This window comes from Brassica napus, chromosome C6 (genome assembly GCF_020379485.1).
Source record: "Brassica napus cultivar Da-Ae chromosome C6, Da-Ae, whole genome shotgun sequence".
Lineage (NCBI taxonomy): Eukaryota > Viridiplantae > Streptophyta > Magnoliopsida > Brassicales > Brassicaceae > Brassica > Brassica napus.
This window is the reverse complement of record NC_063449.1, coordinates 47,835,792-47,853,447: the sequence shown is the minus strand read 5'-3', so window position 1 is coordinate 47,853,447 and position 17,656 is coordinate 47,835,792. Positions and strand designations below refer to the sequence as shown.

The following is a 17,656-nucleotide window of genomic DNA, read 5'->3' as shown; positions in this document are numbered from 1 at the left end:
ACGATTCTGATGCACAATGAAAGAGAGTTTAACATACATTAATACAAATGTAGAATATAGTTAAAAAAAATTAAAACAACACTAAAAAGTATAAGCTTTAGTATCTAGTGCGTTTAACGTAAAACTCAATATATTCGTAGCAATTTATACATAGATTTGGAGAAAAAATAAAAAAATATGACAATATTTTTCAGTGGATAGTTGCATCATGCACTAACATGTTATAATGTTCAAAGAGGTTTGGAACCTTTGTTATCTCTGTTTCTCAAGAGAATAGCAGTTTTATAGTTGTTATTCTACTGATTTAGATAGAATTACGAAGTTTTACTAACTAATTGATAAAAATTAGAACAATTCCCATATACCTTGAAATAGAGTTTAACATACATTAATACAAATTTAGAATGTCGTCATAAAATTTAAAACAACAATAAAAAATATAAGCTTCAGTATATAGAGCGTTGAACGTAAACTCAATATTTTCCGTATGGGGTTAACACGTAGATTTGAGAAAAATTCAAAAATATAACACTATTGTTTTAATGCATAGTTGCCTCATGTACTAATATATGATGATGGTCAAAGAGGTTTGAAACCTTTGTTGTCTCTATTTCTCTAGAAATAGCAATTTTATAATGGTTAGTCCACTAATTTCGGGAGTATATGAAGTTTTACTAAATTAATTTATTAAAAAAAATTGAACGATGCTCATATACCATGAAAGAGAGTTTAGCATACATTAATACAAATGTATAATATGGTTTAAAAAATTTAAACAACACTAAAGATTATATGCTTCAGTATATAAAGCATTTACCGAAAACTCAATATTTTCGTAAGGGGTTAACACATAGATTTTAAGAAAATTTCAAAAATATGAAAATATTGTTTTAATGCATAGTTATATCATGCACTAACATATGTTATATCATGCACTAACATATGATGATGTTCAAAGAGGTTTGGAGCCTTTCTTGTCTCCTTTTTTCAAGAAAATAGCAATTTTATAATAGTTATTCCACCGATTTAGGCAATATCACGAAGTTTTACTAAATTATTTGATAAAAAAATTATAACGATTCTCATATACCATGAAAGAGAGTTTAACATATATTAATACAAATTTAAAATGTGGTTAGAAATTTTAAAATAACACTAAAAATATCACTTCAAAAATAATATTATAAATATTTTGAATTTTTTCAATCTTTTTAAAGAAATTATCAGAATGAGTGATTTTGATTTTAAAAGATAGAAGATTCATTTTATCTTATGTGATATATATATATATATATATATATCTTAAAAGAGGCAAATTAATTATACTAAACCAAATTTAATATAAACATATATAATGTATTTTACTAAAGTAAATATAATATAAAATTAACTATGATACTATCGTTAGAAATTTTTAATTATATCAAGAGGATGATAAATTATCAACTAAATCACTAAAATTATTCATTGATTAGTAATTGCGCATAAAATATGACTAAACTTAAAATTATGAAGATCATGACGAATCAGCAAATTCACTTCTCAAATAATAGTATATAACTTTTATATATCAATCCATCTATTTATAACTTACATAAGATGTTTTATTTTGAAAATTTAGAATTATTAATTGACATAAAATATTTGTAAGAAATAAATAAATATACATTATAAATAGGATAATATAGTCAAATATTATTAATTGACAAACATCTTATATATATATAAACAATCAACAGATATACAAACAATTACTTTTTCATGTCGTGAAATGTGATATATTTGTTTTTTATTAAAACATGGGTGCGCAGATCGAAGTTTAGTTTAGGTTTATTGTGCTTCCAATTATGCGATATCCTATTGGGCATTTTGAATGAATTTGGGTTAATATTTGACTGCTCTATGAAGTTGAGATTGGATTAGTGCGTCAATAGCAAACGCGGGCTTTTAATTTATGATTTTAAAGCCTGAGCTTTTAATCAGATATACTTGACTTTTAAATCTTGGGCTTTTAGGGAGATACCAATAGTTACTGATACCTTACTTTTATTTACATGTGAATATTTTCGAAATGTAACTATTTAAGAATAGTTACTGGCATCTTTCTCTTTCAGTTAAAAAGAAAAGGCATCTTTCTTTTCAGTTTAGTTTCAGTCTCCTTTTTAAGAGCAAACATGCTAATGCTATCACAGATTATTCAAAGTTTATAATCTAATTATTACATAATTGGCAGGGAAAATGATAATCTGATATGAATAGTATCATGCTACGTTAACATTTCATTGGTTTATCTTATTTAGAGACAAGTTCGTGCACTGAATTGCCAATAAGACTCTTACACGAACTCGTCAGGAGAATATTTGAATCAATAGAACGTTAGAAACCTTATTATATTTATTCATAGATAAGTCCTTCTTGGTCGGCCATCTACCATAAAGAAAAGTATAATTTTTATTTCAAGAAAACAAAAGAGACGTGAAGCCAATTCGAACCATCGAACTAAATATTGATATACAAAATAGATGTCAAAGAAAAACGTGTAACACACGGAAACACACTGTTGCTCTGATGGCTAAGACTATAATAATGGCTTCACTTTTACGGTAATGGATACTATTTGAAGAATCATTCATTGAATTCATGTAACAGTCAGTTCCATGTTGTTTAAAGTAGCAGTAAATACGTGATGAAGTTTCTATATATAGAACCTTTGTTTTTCAATAGGAAAATTCTATGATTAGGGTTAAATCAATAAAATATATTAAAACTATATAAAGGGTAATGTATTATGCAGCCTTTTCATCTATCAATATAAGAAAAAAAGCTGCCTAATTAGGAAAAAATGACGCGAAGAGAAGTAAAACCATATGTGTAAGAGTAGACTCTAGCAAAACTACTCTTTTTTCTTTCTCAAAAAAAAAGAAGAAGAGTAGACTCTAGCATTTGCGATTAGTCTTTGTTTTTTCATACTTGGTCGTGTTATTAAGTGAACGTGGGCACTAGAGACAAAATCCAAAAGACCATTTCCAAAAAGGCAAGAGGAATTAAGAATATCATATTAAATATATTTAATAGACAACACATGTTTTAGACCTTTATTAGTTCATGAACCTTTGAATTGTACGGCATTTTGTTCCTTTAGCTAAGTTCAATGCATCTGTGGATAACTAACCAAGAGGTCCAAGATACAGAATAATATCACAAAGGAAAAGAAAGCCATTATAGTTTTTTTTTTGAACTTTTGATGGCGAAAGCCATTATAGTTTTAACCTCTTAAAATGTAAAACAAACTTTCAATTCCATTACTTCTTTGGTTTCAGAAATATAGCTATAGTATCGGGGCGATACTTTTAAAGAAATTGAAACAGATTAATCTAGATTTCTATGTTTTGGTATCCATGTCTACTTAAGATTTTTGACTAACAAAAACGTAGACATATTTTTATACATAAGGAGATGACATATTGACATGCAGCACTTTGTAATTAGATTATCTGCAATGTATTCATCTAATTTTTTTGTCAATTGAATATGACATTTTCCAAAATTAATAAAACGGATGGGTCTATGCCTTTTGTTTTCTGAATCTTAATAATAAAAAACTGGATGGCTATTTGTTTTATTAAAAGGATGAAGAAGACAGACAAGGAAGGAATGGATCTAAACCAAACCACTCGTGTGTAAGGTGTTGGAAGTCAACGGTCAAAGAGGTCAAAGTCTTCAAAATACAGGAAAGGAAAGGAATTGTGCTTTCGTTACTTGGCTGCTTCTGTTCTGTCGTCTGGACGAGAATAGTTTTGCTTTTTGGTTGATTTTTTGTCCACTTGTATTTTCATTTTTCCTAAGTTCCTAACTTCATCATCACCAGTGACGTCCAATATATCCCATCACCGACCTATATTTTATTATTTTTCCACACTACAAATTCGTTTAATTTTTGGTCGGTCAGATCTTTTTCTTGGACACCCTATAATCCATTCTCAAAAGTCAAATATTAATGCATTATGCATGTATAGTGTTTGACCAAAACCTAGATATAGTGAATGTGTGCATGGCGTATTGGCATCTAACTAGCTAATAATTCATTCAAAATGAATTTAGTCCTTGATTATAAATAAAGAAAACTATTAGCAGCAAACTAAACAATTATCTGATTTATGACTAAATTGTTCGTTGAGTGTTGTAAGAACCGCCTTAGTTCGATTTTTTCTTAATAAAGAAAACTATTAGCAGCCATACTTTTCCTTTACGACATTCGTCAATGGGGATCCATCTTTTGAAAGGAATGAAGTATATATATATATAGTATAATGCATGATAAAGTCCAAAATGATCAGCACATGGTTATTCCATCTCTAGCTCAGTCAGGTTTCTTTTCGGATAGTGGATACATGGTCGGCCCCGAGAATTTGGAGGTCCTAGACCATTTAGTAAAGATTTAAAATATTTGGGGCCTAAATTTTTTTTTTCAAATTTAGGGCCTATTTTCATATAAAAATTTTCAAAAAGTTTGAGGACCTAAAGCGAATGTTTCATTAGGCTTTGCCCAGGATCGGCCCTGAATGGATATGCTTGAGGTCAATTTATGTTTTTTGGTGATCTCTCTAATATTAGCATAAATTTTACATTCTTGAATGGTAAAACAAATGAAAAAATTAATGAAAAAGAGATCAAGTCATCCAAAATTGTCAATTGTCCCAATAGTTTTTGAAAATGCCGATTAGGCTTGACTAAACAGAATATATAATTGTTGAAGTCTCTGAGTGTAATTAAACTACAGTAGTAGTAAATCTAATTGGGTTCTTAAAAATCAGAAGTAGGAAGAATGAAAGTAAGATCATGATTAACTCGGAGTTCTTAGAATTGAGTTCTTAGCGGAAGTTAAAAAACAGTTTTTTAACTTCCGATAAAAACGTCATGAACCCGGGTTAATTATCTTCTAAGATTTGATAAAGTGCGTCATCTAATAGTATCGTCACTTGTCCGATTGTTTTTGAAAAGCCGTGTCGGCTTGACTTTGACCGAACAACTTATCAAGACACACGTTTACATAAATAATTAAATAACTAATTAATGACTCGCGTTAGAAACATATAAACCACGTTCCGCACACTCTATTATTATTTACCTATACCACATTGTACAAAATTATATTTTTCGTCAACCGCAAGTAATTATTTCTGAAAACAGAATATAAAACTTTCTAATTAACCACGCCTTTACTATATTTCGCTACTATAAACTTATTCTCTATATTTCTATCATCGCACATGCCGTTCATAATCATATTTTCATATTTTATGTATATAGGTATATATAAAACGGCATTATAATTACCGTCTAATGTTTAGGTCACATGTTACTATGTTAGCATAGGTATATGAGACTCGTTGACACAAACATAAACGGGAACAGAGGAAGTTCACAAAAAACATACAGAAATCTTCCTTCTCTCTAGTTTTATCACCACCGCAAATAGTGTTCTCCGGTCGGCGGAGTGGGCTTCCACAGCCACCGCCGGTCCGGTTTTTGTATTTTTTTTTCCGTTTTTTCGCTGTGCATGTCTTTGTTCTGACTCCGGGATGAGGAAGCTCTGTTAGTTTCGTCGTCGCCGGCTTAGATTCCGGGGGGTGGAGGCTTTCAAAACCTTGCGTCGCCGGCTTTTGGATTTTGATCTTTATTCACGGTGGGTTATCTGTTACGGTGTTCTGGTTTGTCGGATTGGCTTTCTTGTATGAGATCTCGAATAGATCGATTGATGCTCTACAAGAATGAAAATAAGGCGTGGAAGGCAAACGAGATGGAGGTTCTGGATTTCTTAATCCTGTGTCTGCCGGCTTCGTGGCTCTGGATGAGATATCGATGTTGATAGATGAAATCTCTCCGGAGAAAAGAGCACGGCCGTGGAAGATGCATGTGAACCAGGAGGATTCCGGTGAAACGCCGCTTGGTTTCGGCGGTGGAAAAGGAGTAGGGTTATGGTGACACGTGTTTGTCTCGCAGTTGAGGCGTAAACACGTGTTTTTGACGTGTCGGGTTGGTTTCGGTGTTGGGCTTACCTTTAATGGGCTTCTGTTTAATATGTTTTATGTTGTTTTGAGTTCTTTTGGGCTTTGGTTGTAAATATTGTCGGGTTTGGTCCAGTTTGGACCTAGACCCTTATAATAATACTATAGATGGCAAAAAAAAAAAAAAGCATAGGTATATATGCTTGCTTAGCGACTAGGCCAGGTTATGATTTCTTTATTTATATCTTGGTTGATGCCCAAATGATTTAACAATAAGCATCATCATTTGTATGCTCAGTTCATAAACAATCGAAATGAACCAAACTCTGGATTTAAAATAGAGTATATTTGTTGTCTGGTAAACCAACTAATCAATAAAAAAACGTCAAATTCCTGTTTTTCAAAAGCATATAATGAGTAAGTTGGAGTTCTATTTATTAAATAGTCAATCTTTTTTTATCGAAGTATTCAAATTTTTAATGTATATATAGTTCACAGAAAAAAAACTCATACAAAAGAATAGGTAACGAAGTAATATATGTGTTGTAAGTTATGCTTAAAAAAAATGTAAATTCTAAAAAATGGTACGAATTTTAACATTTACACCAAAAAGAAAAAATATATATATATATGGTGGTTTAATTGTTTAAATATTTATCATCCGGGTTAAGAGATTACAATTTGAGTTCTCCTACTATGGTTTTAGGGAGAGTAGAATAGGTTACAATATTGTTATGGGACTCAATATAAATATGTTGTCCCACTATGCCAAATGTCTGCCTTGATAAAAAAGAAAGTCAACCAACAGTATAAGAAAAAATCAAGAACATATACCCTACTACTACAATAGTAAAGAAATGGTCCGGTGGTAATAAGGATTAATGGACCAAATACGTGTGCGAGTGTGGGTGGACCCGGTAGAAGACGAGTTGAGAGTAGTCTTAACGACTAAAAGTAAGAGGTGGAATCTGACAAGACCATATAGTTTATTGCATGAAAATGAAAAGAGCACATGTTGCTCTCTCTTTCCACCTTGTTTCCTCCCTTTATATATAGAATCAAAAATCATTCCTTCTTCCACCATCCCAGATCAAGAACCCAATAAGATCGACTCTTACTACGAATCTCTCAGCTTACAGAACTCCCACGCGCATATACGTACATACTCACAAGAATCAAGATCCGAGAAGATTCTTACATATTTATACATCCATGGACCAGTACTCATCGTCTTTGGTCGATACTTCTTTAGATCTCACTATCGGTATTACTCGTATGCGAGTTGAAGAAGATTCCACGGTATGCTTCTCTCCTATTCTTGATCCCTTACTACATCTTCTAAAAAAATCCATTAACCCATATCTATGGAACTTGTTAGTACTTCACAACTATATATGAACACATGTATATATATATATATATATATTTTTTTTTTTTTTTTTTTTTTTTTTTGGTAATCATGTTAAATTCATACCTTTTTAAGAGTTTACATGTTGCTTAGGATGAACACATGTATATATATATTTTATATAGGATCACAAATATCTACAGATTTTCATATGTGAATATATTTACATACGCATGTATACAAATTATTTAGATAGACTTGCTATATATTTAGTTATAAATTTCATAAAAATTGCTAGTATTTTAACAAAAAAAAGGCTTGCTAGTAACTCATTTGTTGAGTTCTTCAAATTTAATAGTGACAGCAGATCACAGGATAGGTTGTATAAAGTTTTAATATATTTATGTTACTAACTTCATGCAATATATATAAAAATGATTAATATACAGACAAGTGCATTGGTGGACGAATTAAAACGAGTGAATGCTGAGAACAAGAAGCTCTCGGAGATGCTAACTTTGATGTGTGACAACTACAACGTCTTAAGGAAACAGCTGATGGAATATGTTAACAAGAACAACAACACGGCCGAGAGAGACGACCAAACCAGTCCTCCCAAGAAACGCAAATCTCCTGCGAGAGATGAAGCAATTAGTTCAGCGGTTATTGGTGGAGTGTCGGAGAGCAGCTCTACGGATCAAGATGATCAGTATCTGTGTAAGAAGCAGAGAGAAGAGACTGTTGTGAAGGAGAAAGTCTCAAGGGTTTATTACAAGACCGAAGCTTCTGACACTACTCTTGTAAGCTTTTTAATGAAAACTAGTAACAATGGGTATACATATTTTTAGAAACTTTTGTTTATATGGTTTACTAATTATAGAAGTTTGTGTTGCTTATAGGTAGTGAAAGATGGGTATCAATGGAGGAAATATGGACAGAAAGTGACAAGAGACAACCCCTCTCCAAGAGCTTACTTCAAATGTGCTTGTGCTCCAAGCTGTTCTGTCAAAAAGAAGGTACTTACTACTATTAAGACAATAATGAAGATAACACCGTTGCTATAATTAGGCCGGCATATTAAAATTGATTCTTGGTTATGTGTTCAGGTTCAGAGAAGTGTGGAGGATCAGTCCGTGTTGGTAGCTACTTATGAGGGTGAACATAACCATCCAATGCCATCACAGATGGATTCAAACAATGGCTTAAACCGTTACGTTTCTCTTGGTGGTCCGGTTGCACCAGCTGCTGCTGCCAATGGAAGTTGTAGCTTGGCTAAGCCTGTTGATTTGACTGAATCCAAGAAAGTGAGGAGCCCATCAAGAATCGAATTTCCAGAAGTACAGAAGCTTTTGGTGGAGCAAATGGCTTCTTCCTTGACAAAAGATCCTAACTTCACAGCAGCATTAGCAGCAGCTGTTACCGGGAGATTGTATCAACAGAATCAAACCGAGAAATAGTTTAGTTTCCAATTATGTTAGTGTTCTTAGATTGAGTTTGGCATATGAGAGAAAGTAGATTATACATCCATTGCTTAACATGTAATCGTTTCAATGCAATCTCCAATAAACTCAGCCTAGCAACTTCATCTAGTTTTGACAATAAAAACATCTGTACAAATACAAACATATAACAGAGAATAACAAACTAAGCATCAGAGTGTTAAACTACCATCTCTCTCTCTCTCTCTCGGACGTTATTGGGTTTCCTTTACTAACTGGTCTCGTCCTTGGAAATGCATTCTTGGTGTCTGAAGCAGCTAGTGAGATGGTCGTTAGTGAGACCGGCTGTTTGCATGAAGGAGTAGATAACCGTAGGACTAACACTGCGGAAGCCTCTGCGGACAAGGTCTTTGCTTATCAACTCAGCTTTGGAAGTCTTCACAGGGACTTGGCGAGAGTACCGGAACTGGCTCTGAGTAGGCTTCTGGTTAACGAAGTTCCAAATGTACTTGCCAAATGATCCAAACTCAACTATTATCTGGATAACAGTCGATAAAAAGTTAATATAAAAATACACAAAAGCTATGATCATGTTTATAAAAAAAACATTAAAGTACCTTGCGAACTTGGTTTGCATTCTCGAGGATTGAGCGTAGCTTTTGCTCTGATAGTAATGAGTCAGGGGATGTTATCTTTTTGTTAGTTAGTTCAGATATGGCAATTGGATCAAAGTCCAAGAATACTTCCCTGTTTTTTAAAAAAAAAAGCGAAAGCATTTTGAGATTCAAGCTCATAAGAAGATCAATGTTACCAGAAGACTATGGTTTTTCTAGTTTACCTGAATGATTGTCTTTTGGAAAGAATGTCTTTCCAGGACAGTTCCGCAAGAGCACCAGAGAGGCTTAATAGCTCGAAAAGTTTCCTGCAAACAGTTTTAACGGTTTATAATCAATCAACAAAGAGCATTCTCTCAGGCAAAAGCAAAAGAGAGAGAGAAGATCACGTACTTGTCATCATGGACAGGAACTCCCCACTCTTCATCGTGGAAAGCAATGTAACATTGGTCTATTCAAATGAAACCAAACAAACAACATCAGTCAAATCATATTTATGTGGTCGTTGTTCAATAGAGAGAGAGAGATCTACATTCAGACACTAACTTCCAAATGTTCTAAACTAGTCAAGCTCACAATCAGAAGGAGGACACTGACGCTTCAATTGCTATCATAAGAAAGATAGAAAAAAAGGATTAATACCAGATTTGGGAGTGATCCAAGCGCATCTTCTACGACCATCAGAGAAGCAATCACCTGTCTCCTTTTCATCTCTCAGTGAACTCCAAGTGTTCGACCCACTACGCCTCTTCCCGCTAGAAGTAGACGCCATACTCAACGGAGACGACTCGCACGAAGACGACGCCTCCGACGAGTACGATGCGTTCATTGAGACACCGTTCCTCCTCAGAGGAGACGAACTCTTCTTCGCCGGAGACGCCGTAAAGGTTAGGTCTTTCGATTTACTAGCGGTCTTCTTCACCGGTTTCTGCTGCAGCTTGTTACCGGCGGGAACGAGAACTGAACGGAACTCTCTGTCGGAGGCCGACATTGTCCTAAAAGTCTCCGACTTTTCGATCGCGACTAAGAAGAATTGCGATTTCCCAAAAGCCCTTAAACCCAATTCCAAGATATTGTAATTGTACGCACCGATTCCGACAAACCCTAGCTGCATTTACAACACATTGTTTTAAGAAAATGTTGTAGAGAAATAATCAAGTTGCTCACTCACTGGAGATCACGTGAGTGAGTAAGGTTTACTTATAAGAGAGAAAGTGAAAAAGAGAAAATCTTTGGAACAGTGATGAGAAAATGACTTTTTTGACTTCGGAGAACCCTAAAAGGAGGTGACTTTTTCCGATCCAGAACGTCAAGAATCGATTTTGATTGAACGAAGAGAGTGTTAATTAGAGAAAGAGTAGCAAGGAAGAGAAGTTGTCGTTAGCCAATCATAGTTTTACACGTCATGGTTTGGTTCCTCCGCTCCTTTTCTTGTTAGGTGTTGGACCCGACCCGTATAGAGCGGGTCTTTCATTTTAACCCGGTTTGAGCTCTATACACCTTAATGAAAGTAATTTATTGCTTAATGATTTACTAAGTACATACAGTACTTCGTAGATCAGAAGGGAATGTTTTTGTCTCGTAGTGTATTAATTTATGCTAAGACAAAAGTTTTGGTTAGTCCACAGACAAAATTCTTATTGTATACGGTCCAAAAGAATACTCGCATAAGGAATCTAATCGCCGGAAGGCAGTTGAGGTTTTCTTTATTACACATTTAATCTTCTGGTTCTATTTATCACAGTATTACTATTTCCCCTATAGTTTTGGTTTATTACAAACGTTAATTATCGTTTAATTTTTTTTTTTTTGAACATCTTATATTTTATTAGATAGCCAAATGGATGATACATTTTCCTAAGACTATAATAAAAATAAATCTTTGAATGAAAGTTTAACAATTCAGTTGGACTATAAATTAAAAAGTTACAAATGTATAATTGTTACGTCCAAGCATTTGTATTTTTTTAGTTTATAGTCCAACTGAATTGTTAAACTTTTATTCAAAAGATTTCTTTTATACATTCCATTTCTGCGTGCAAAGTTGAGAAGTTCCTATTACACGTTTTATGTATAAAAAGTAGCTTTGCATGCAGAGATAAAATGTCTACTTTGGACAACTTCATGTATAAAAGAAAGAAGGATAAGCTCGATATGGTTTGAGAAAGATTGCTCGGACTTAATGGACATGAATACAAATCCGGTGGATTGGTCATCGTTCGATACAGAGATCGAAGTGTTCCAGATATTACATGAAAATTTTGAGGATGTGAGCCCGTCTCATATTCATCGGAACAGAAATGGCAGGGCAAACGCGTTAGCAAAAAAAGCAAGGATCAAAGACTATATCTTTTTCCATATAAATCAAATTCGGATAGATGTAATTGCTCCTCGGAAAATCGGCTAGTATATCTTCTGCTTGATGTAGCCGACAAAAAAAAGAAAAACTGGCGAGTACTCCTAATAAAGGTAACAAAAGTGATGTCATAGCCCAGTTTCATAATCAGAATTAGCTCAACATCGTCAACGAAGCCCAATATCAAATTGGTTGGAAGAAGCCCATGATCCAATAGAGAATAGTGACTATTTTGAATTATGAATAGGTAAATTTGAACCAATAATCAACAAAAAAATTATATTTTAGTGACTAACCATTTTTTATTTGATCAAAAAAAAAAAGTGACTAACCATTTTCCTCTCTCTCTCTTTCTTTTTCTTCATATTTCTCTTTACCCTCTTACTACAAACCTAATACTTTCACCAATATAGTCACTCAGCAAATTAACCCTTAGGTATATAAACTTTGTAGTCAGCTTGGGTACAAAAAAATAACACAAGCTGAGAATCAAAAGTGTCAAACAAGAAGATATGTGGTACTAAAGTGACCTGATTTTTTTTAATGGGAGTTAAGCTCTATAATTGCTGGTAGGGTATGAGATAAGAAATCAGGAGACGGTTGTAGCACGAGCATTTGGATCTTCCTTTGATTCGACTAGCATCATGAAAACATTACCAAGACACCAAATGAAGATTAGTTATTTGAGTGAGACATGATAACTAAGAGAGATAAAAAAATAACATGAGCATTTTTCATAGTTATTTGTATTGGAATGGAATCCAAGAGAGACATGATACTCAGCTCCCAACATACTGTGGATCTCTGATGACCCCAAATGGAACTCTGTAACCCAAGGTTTGTTCAATCTTCCCGGATCATACCCTTAATGTATACCAGCTTCACCTAACAGTTGATATATGTAAACTAAGGAAGAAAATATTGAGAATGTTCTAAGTTCTATTCATCACGTAAGTCATACATATATACTTGTTACAAGAGAATTTCAACACACAAGATCTCGTCTCATCCAATATCTACTTTTCGTACTTGTCTCATAACAATAATGACTTATACGATTATACCCCCAAGTAACGTTATCTACTAACCCATAACCGGTACATACTTAACCCGAAACCTTAACCATCTCTAACAATATACCCTGCAAATATGTCACCTTTTTTAAGAAAACACGCTACAACTTTACTTACCAGTTGATGTAATAAGACACAGCAACGATCTGGCCTATCAAAACTTTACGAGAGACGAAGAGTGACCTATTTTACGTTCTTACTAATGGGCCTCAATAATTTTCACTAATTGATTTATAAGACATGAAATAATGTGAAACAAAGGAGACAAGTATAAAGCCTAAGAATTTATACGTATTATTCGTTCGGCTTACCACATAATGAATATAAATCATTAATAAATTCGTTTATTTTCTTTCGAATATAAATAATATATTTGCAAGCTCTGATAATTTTTTGGTTACTACTTATCGTAAGATATTCTGCAAAAACTGTAACAAAAATATAATGTTTATTTTTTTTTTTTTTTTTGCTTAAGAAAATATAATGTTTTGAAAATAACAAAGAAAAAAAAAGAATGAACGAGAAGTTCCACCTTTTTCACTAACTACATATTATCACAAATCATTTCCGCATACTGTAGGAAATCATTAACCACCTAGTTAAATTATTTATTTTATTTAAGATATGATACTAACTCATATAATATAGTTACTACAAACCTAATACTTTCATCAATATAGTCATTCAGCAAATTAACCCTTATGTTTTTCAAAAAAAAAGTACTCATATAATATAGTATGGTTTATCCTACATATGGAGAGTGAATTAGAATTTGTTCTATTAATAAAGTTAGGAATAACCTTAGCTACATTTAGCAAAAAAAAAAAGATAAAATAAATAAATAAACTTAGTTGGCTTTCATTCTTTGAACTAATCAGAAAAAGAACGATAATTTTATAGCTCGTTACGGATTACAACATATTTGAATAACGACTCTTGGATTATCTGAAAGATTTGGACCTTTTTGTCTAAATTTGGACCAGTGGTAAAAGGTAGAGTTGCGGCTGTAACTTCTCTGCCACCCGAATCCGATTCGCGCTAGAAATGCTTGGATTCCGGTAAATAGGTGAAAAACATTTGGACCTATTTTTCATCACAAAAGGTATATAAACTGTAAAATCAAATGTATAGTTACTTACAACACAGAATGCGCTAGTTATCTAAATATGTGTAACATAAAAGTTTATGGTAGACTGGTAGTTAATTAGTTATCGTTTGGATGTTGGATTAGGTGTGAAGTGTTTTACTTTTATCACATATTTCACACCACGTCGTTCGTTGATATTTACATCAAAAGAGAGACAAACACAATCTAAAAGAGATCACTAGCCAATGAGAGAGAGCCAACGTACGACAAAAAAATCCAAGAGAACAACAAATTTCCCGAAAAAGAAATCAGATATAGATGCACTATGTTTTTGTTAAAAATATTATTAATATATGTCTAATTGTTGTTGTCATTTTCTATTTGTCTCCTTGGTTTATACGATGTTTTCTATTTCTCGTTTTTGTCGTTGTCAAATGATGTTCTGATTTCATATCCATTATTATAGGCATTCACCAATATTAAGCACATTCATGTTCTCAATTATTTGAACCTGACATTTGTCCATTTCTAAAAATTTGACATTTTATCAATCAGATAAAGTAGTTTTTTCATGTGTTATGTCATCTCAATACACAAGTTGTAAAACACAAAGGAAGTTTTTTTGTTTCTGAATAAATTTTTCATTCAATTCAAAAAAAAAAAATGTCATCTCAATACTTAACTCTGTATATATACTATCATCTAATCAGTCTCACCATCTATATATGATACCAATTAATAATAGTAAATTGTTTTCAGAAATAAGATCTAGTAAAAATATACCAATAATTACATACGTGGTCTTAATCAAGTCTAGTTAACTCTTATGCTATATCTGTATACTATAATATCACTGAATAATGACACTTGTTTAGCGTAAAGAACCGCCGCCATCTGCACTAACTTACATATGCCTTAGTTAACTTTACTTCATTAATTTTTCCCTCTGAGCTTCATATATTAATGGTACGACTTTAGTCGCCTATCTTAATCATTTGAGCATTCACATCTGATTAATACTTTAATCAGATACCAGAATTTTACATCTATCATGTCGCCTGTCGTGTTTAATTATATTTTTAACAATATAAAATCGGCTCAATAATATCGAAATCGTTTGATTAGCTGTTATTACTTTTTTTTAATTTGTCTATCGATCATCAGATTTCATGTCTTATTTCCGATGACACAATAACTAATTAAAAATGGATTTGACAAACCAGAAACTGCATGAACAGACTATTTTACGTAAAGCATTAATTAATGTGAGTTACAAAAAAAAGCATTAATTAATGTGATATATAATTCTTAAAAGAAAAAAATGGCATGACTATCGTTGCATGCATAATTTAATTTGCTTAACAACGTTTTTAAATAATAAAAAGGTTCCAATAACCTTTATAAATCTAGTAGTCTCTATCTCTCTATATATACATGACATCACGACATAACTCCAACTTATAACCACCAATAAATCAAGAAAATCCCTCTCCAACAAAAGAAAAATAAACACATATATATCCAAAAAAAATAAAAAGACATCACCACTTGAATGTTCTTCGCCTTAACACGGGAAAACGCATAAATGTCGAGTAAAATAGCGGCGGAGGTAGCTGCGGCTGCGGTGGTGGTGGTGAGAGAATACGATGAAGAAACCGACAAGCGTGACGTGGAGGAGATGGAACGTGAATGTGATGAGACCGGACCGCCTGGCAAACCGTTAATGGTCTCTGATTTATTAGGAGATCCGGTTCGTCGCGTCCGTCACTTTCCCTGCCATACTATGCTGGTAAATCATATTTTGACCTCTTCAACATATCAAAAAATATTACACAACACAAGTACTATATGATCATGTCTAGGTGGGTTACGGGTTGACATTAGGTACGAGTCTATAACTGCAAATTTTCTTATATCAAAATTATTGGTGTAGGTTGCAGAGTATGGAGAAGGAAGAAAGATGGTGGGAGTTGTGAGGGGATGCGTTAAAACCGTGACTAGAGGAAACTCAATCTATGTCAAACTCGCTTATGTTCTTGGTCTTAGAGTTTCACCTTCCCATCGGTACTTTCTTTTTCTTTTCTGCTTTTAGTTATTAATGACTAATGTGAATTTTAGAAGATGACACTAAAATCAACTATTTTGTTAAAAGAAAAATCTTTTTAATTTGTTTTTATTCTCTCATGTATTTCAACAGTAATCATGCAACTACCGTTATCTAATGATCATAAAACTGACAAAGACACATTTGTTCACAAGTTCTTTTCGTTACTATTTGTTTTCTTGAATTCGTTGTTTTCTTTTATTTTTCTGTAAAAAATGAACATATACGTAACGGTTTTATAGATACACGCCTCAACACAAGGCACTTATTTAAGTATTTTATATAATTATTAACTTCGAAACAAAAACTCCCAAGTCATACAAGAATCTTGTATATAAATCCACTTAGCCTAAAATCAATTTAAAATTTTTTATTTACATGCTATGTATGTGTAATGTGTGAGTGAGAATATATTTTTTGCTTTCTTGAATTTCGAATTCAATTCCACATAATAAATAAAGATTAAACGTAAAGTTGATGATAGATTCCAAATTAAGTTATGTATCCAAAAGAAAGAAGTTGCCCCTTTGGTGACACTTGTATCCACCCTAGTTGATTCTTCCTCTCATTTAATTAATCTCCATATAAATTATATTACTTTATTTAACTGATAAAGCATATATGATACACCACGCACTAATATATCCAGAAATGAATATGATTTCTCGAGCAGGAACTTAGGCATAGGAACAAAACTGGTGCAAACACTTGAAGAATGGTTTAAACAACAAGGCGCAACTTACTCGTACATGGCCACTGATTGTACCAACGAGTCTTCCATTAACTTGTTCACCAAGAAATGTGCCTACATCAAGTTCCGTACACCGACAATGCTGGTTCAACCGGTTCACGCCCATTCCAAACCAATTTGTTCAGATATCACAATCCTCCGGTTAACCACCAAAACCGCTGAATCAATCTACACCGGGGTTTTCAAAGACTCAGAGTTCTTTCCTAGTGACATCGACGCAATATTAACCAGCCGCAACAGCTTAGGAACGTTTATAGCGTTCCCAAAAGAAGAACACGGTCACAAATCTAACCGCTTAGACCGCGATTTCCCAACGGATTATGCGATATTAAGTGTATGGAGCACCAAAGATGTATTCAGGCTGCAAATGAAAGGCGTTTCCCGGTTAACTCACGCGTGCTGCTCCGGTTCGAGATTACTTGATTCTTGCATGCCGTGGATGAAACTACCCTCGTTCCCTAACGTGTTCGACAAGTTTTGGGTTTATTTCATGTACGGAATGCACATGGAAGGCAACGACGGTCCACGCCTCATGAAAAGTTTATGCTATTTTGTTCATAACATTGGGAGACACGACGAAGGATGTGGAGCTGTTGCGACGGAGATTAGTCCTTTGGACCCGGTGGCTTCGGCTGTTCCTCATTGGAAACGGCTTTCGTGGGCTCAAGACCTTTGGTGCCTCAAGAAACTCTCTGATGAACCTGAACTGTCTGATTGGAGTAGCTCAAAATATTCTTCTTCCAACGTGATTTTTGTTGATCCTCGTGATATCTAATGAATACTGGCAAGAGGATATTGTACATAGAAATGATTTAAAAAAAACTTCATGTGACATTCTACAGTTAAGACTATGTCCAGAGGTTGTAAGTATAAGAA

General features: G+C 33.4%; 3 protein-coding genes across 4 annotated transcripts; 2 read left to right on the top strand and 1 right to left on the bottom strand.

The window, feature by feature from the left end:
- Window positions 1–7,218: 7,218 nt before the first annotated feature.
- Window positions 7,219–8,865, top strand: LOC106430771 (probable WRKY transcription factor 40). Its single transcript, NM_001315783.1, is given in 4 exon segments — window positions 7,219–7,307; window positions 7,806–8,156; window positions 8,256–8,372; window positions 8,463–8,865. Coding segments are annotated over 4 exon segments (906 nt in total). The 5' UTR covers window positions 7,219–7,220; the 3' UTR covers window positions 8,814–8,865.
- On the bottom strand, window positions 8,859–11,133 carry LOC106430770 (DNA-3-methyladenine glycosylase 1-like). 2 transcript variants are annotated; one of them, XM_048761640.1, is made up of 6 exons: window positions 10,666–11,121; window positions 10,052–10,517; window positions 9,803–9,860; window positions 9,634–9,717; window positions 9,413–9,542; window positions 8,859–9,333 (listed from the first exon to the last, which is right to left on the bottom strand). In XM_048761640.1, exons 2-6 carry the CDS (start codon window positions 10,398–10,400, stop codon window positions 9,067–9,069), a joined length of 888 nt encoding a protein of 295 aa, XP_048617597.1. In that variant the 5' UTR covers window positions 10,401–10,517; window positions 10,666–11,121; the 3' UTR covers window positions 8,859–9,066. The 2 variants fall into 2 exon arrangements, with proteins under 2 accessions (XP_048617597.1, XP_048617596.1); XM_048761639.1 differs by having other exon boundaries at window positions 10,052–11,133.
- Window positions 11,134–15,407: 4,274 nt separating this feature from the next.
- Window positions 15,408–17,647, top strand: LOC106430743 (probable N-acetyltransferase HLS1). Its single transcript, XM_013871538.3, has 3 exons — window positions 15,408–15,714; window positions 15,859–15,989; window positions 16,703–17,647. The coding sequence occupies exons 1-3, from the start codon at window positions 15,511–15,513 to the stop codon at window positions 17,553–17,555; spliced, it is 1,188 nt and encodes a 395-aa protein (XP_013726992.2). The 5' UTR covers window positions 15,408–15,510; the 3' UTR covers window positions 17,556–17,647.
- Window positions 17,648–17,656: the final 9 nt, after the last annotated feature.

Excerpts from the sequence above, each read along its gene's own strand:
- LOC106430770 (XM_048761639.1), bottom strand. The coding sequence starts at position 10,523 with ATGCAGCTAGGGTTTGTCGGAATCGGTGCGTACAATTACAATATCTTG. Across the intron at positions 9,861-10,051 it reads TTGGATCACTCCCAAATCTG|ACCAATGTTACATTGCTTTC; the intron begins GTATTAATCCTT and ends TCATTTGAATAG. Across the intron at positions 9,334-9,412 it reads ATGCAAACCAAGTTCGCAAG|ATAATAGTTGAGTTTGGATC; the intron begins GTACTTTAATGT and ends ACTGTTATCCAG.
- LOC106430743 (XM_013871538.3), top strand. The coding sequence starts at position 15,511 with ATGTCGAGTAAAATAGCGGCGGAGGTAGCTGCGGCTGCGGTGGTGGTG. Across the intron at positions 15,715-15,858 it reads TTCCCTGCCATACTATGCTG|GTTGCAGAGTATGGAGAAGG; the intron begins GTAAATCATATT and ends TTATTGGTGTAG. Across the intron at positions 15,990-16,702 it reads AGAGTTTCACCTTCCCATCG|GAACTTAGGCATAGGAACAA; the intron begins GTACTTTCTTTT and ends TTTCTCGAGCAG.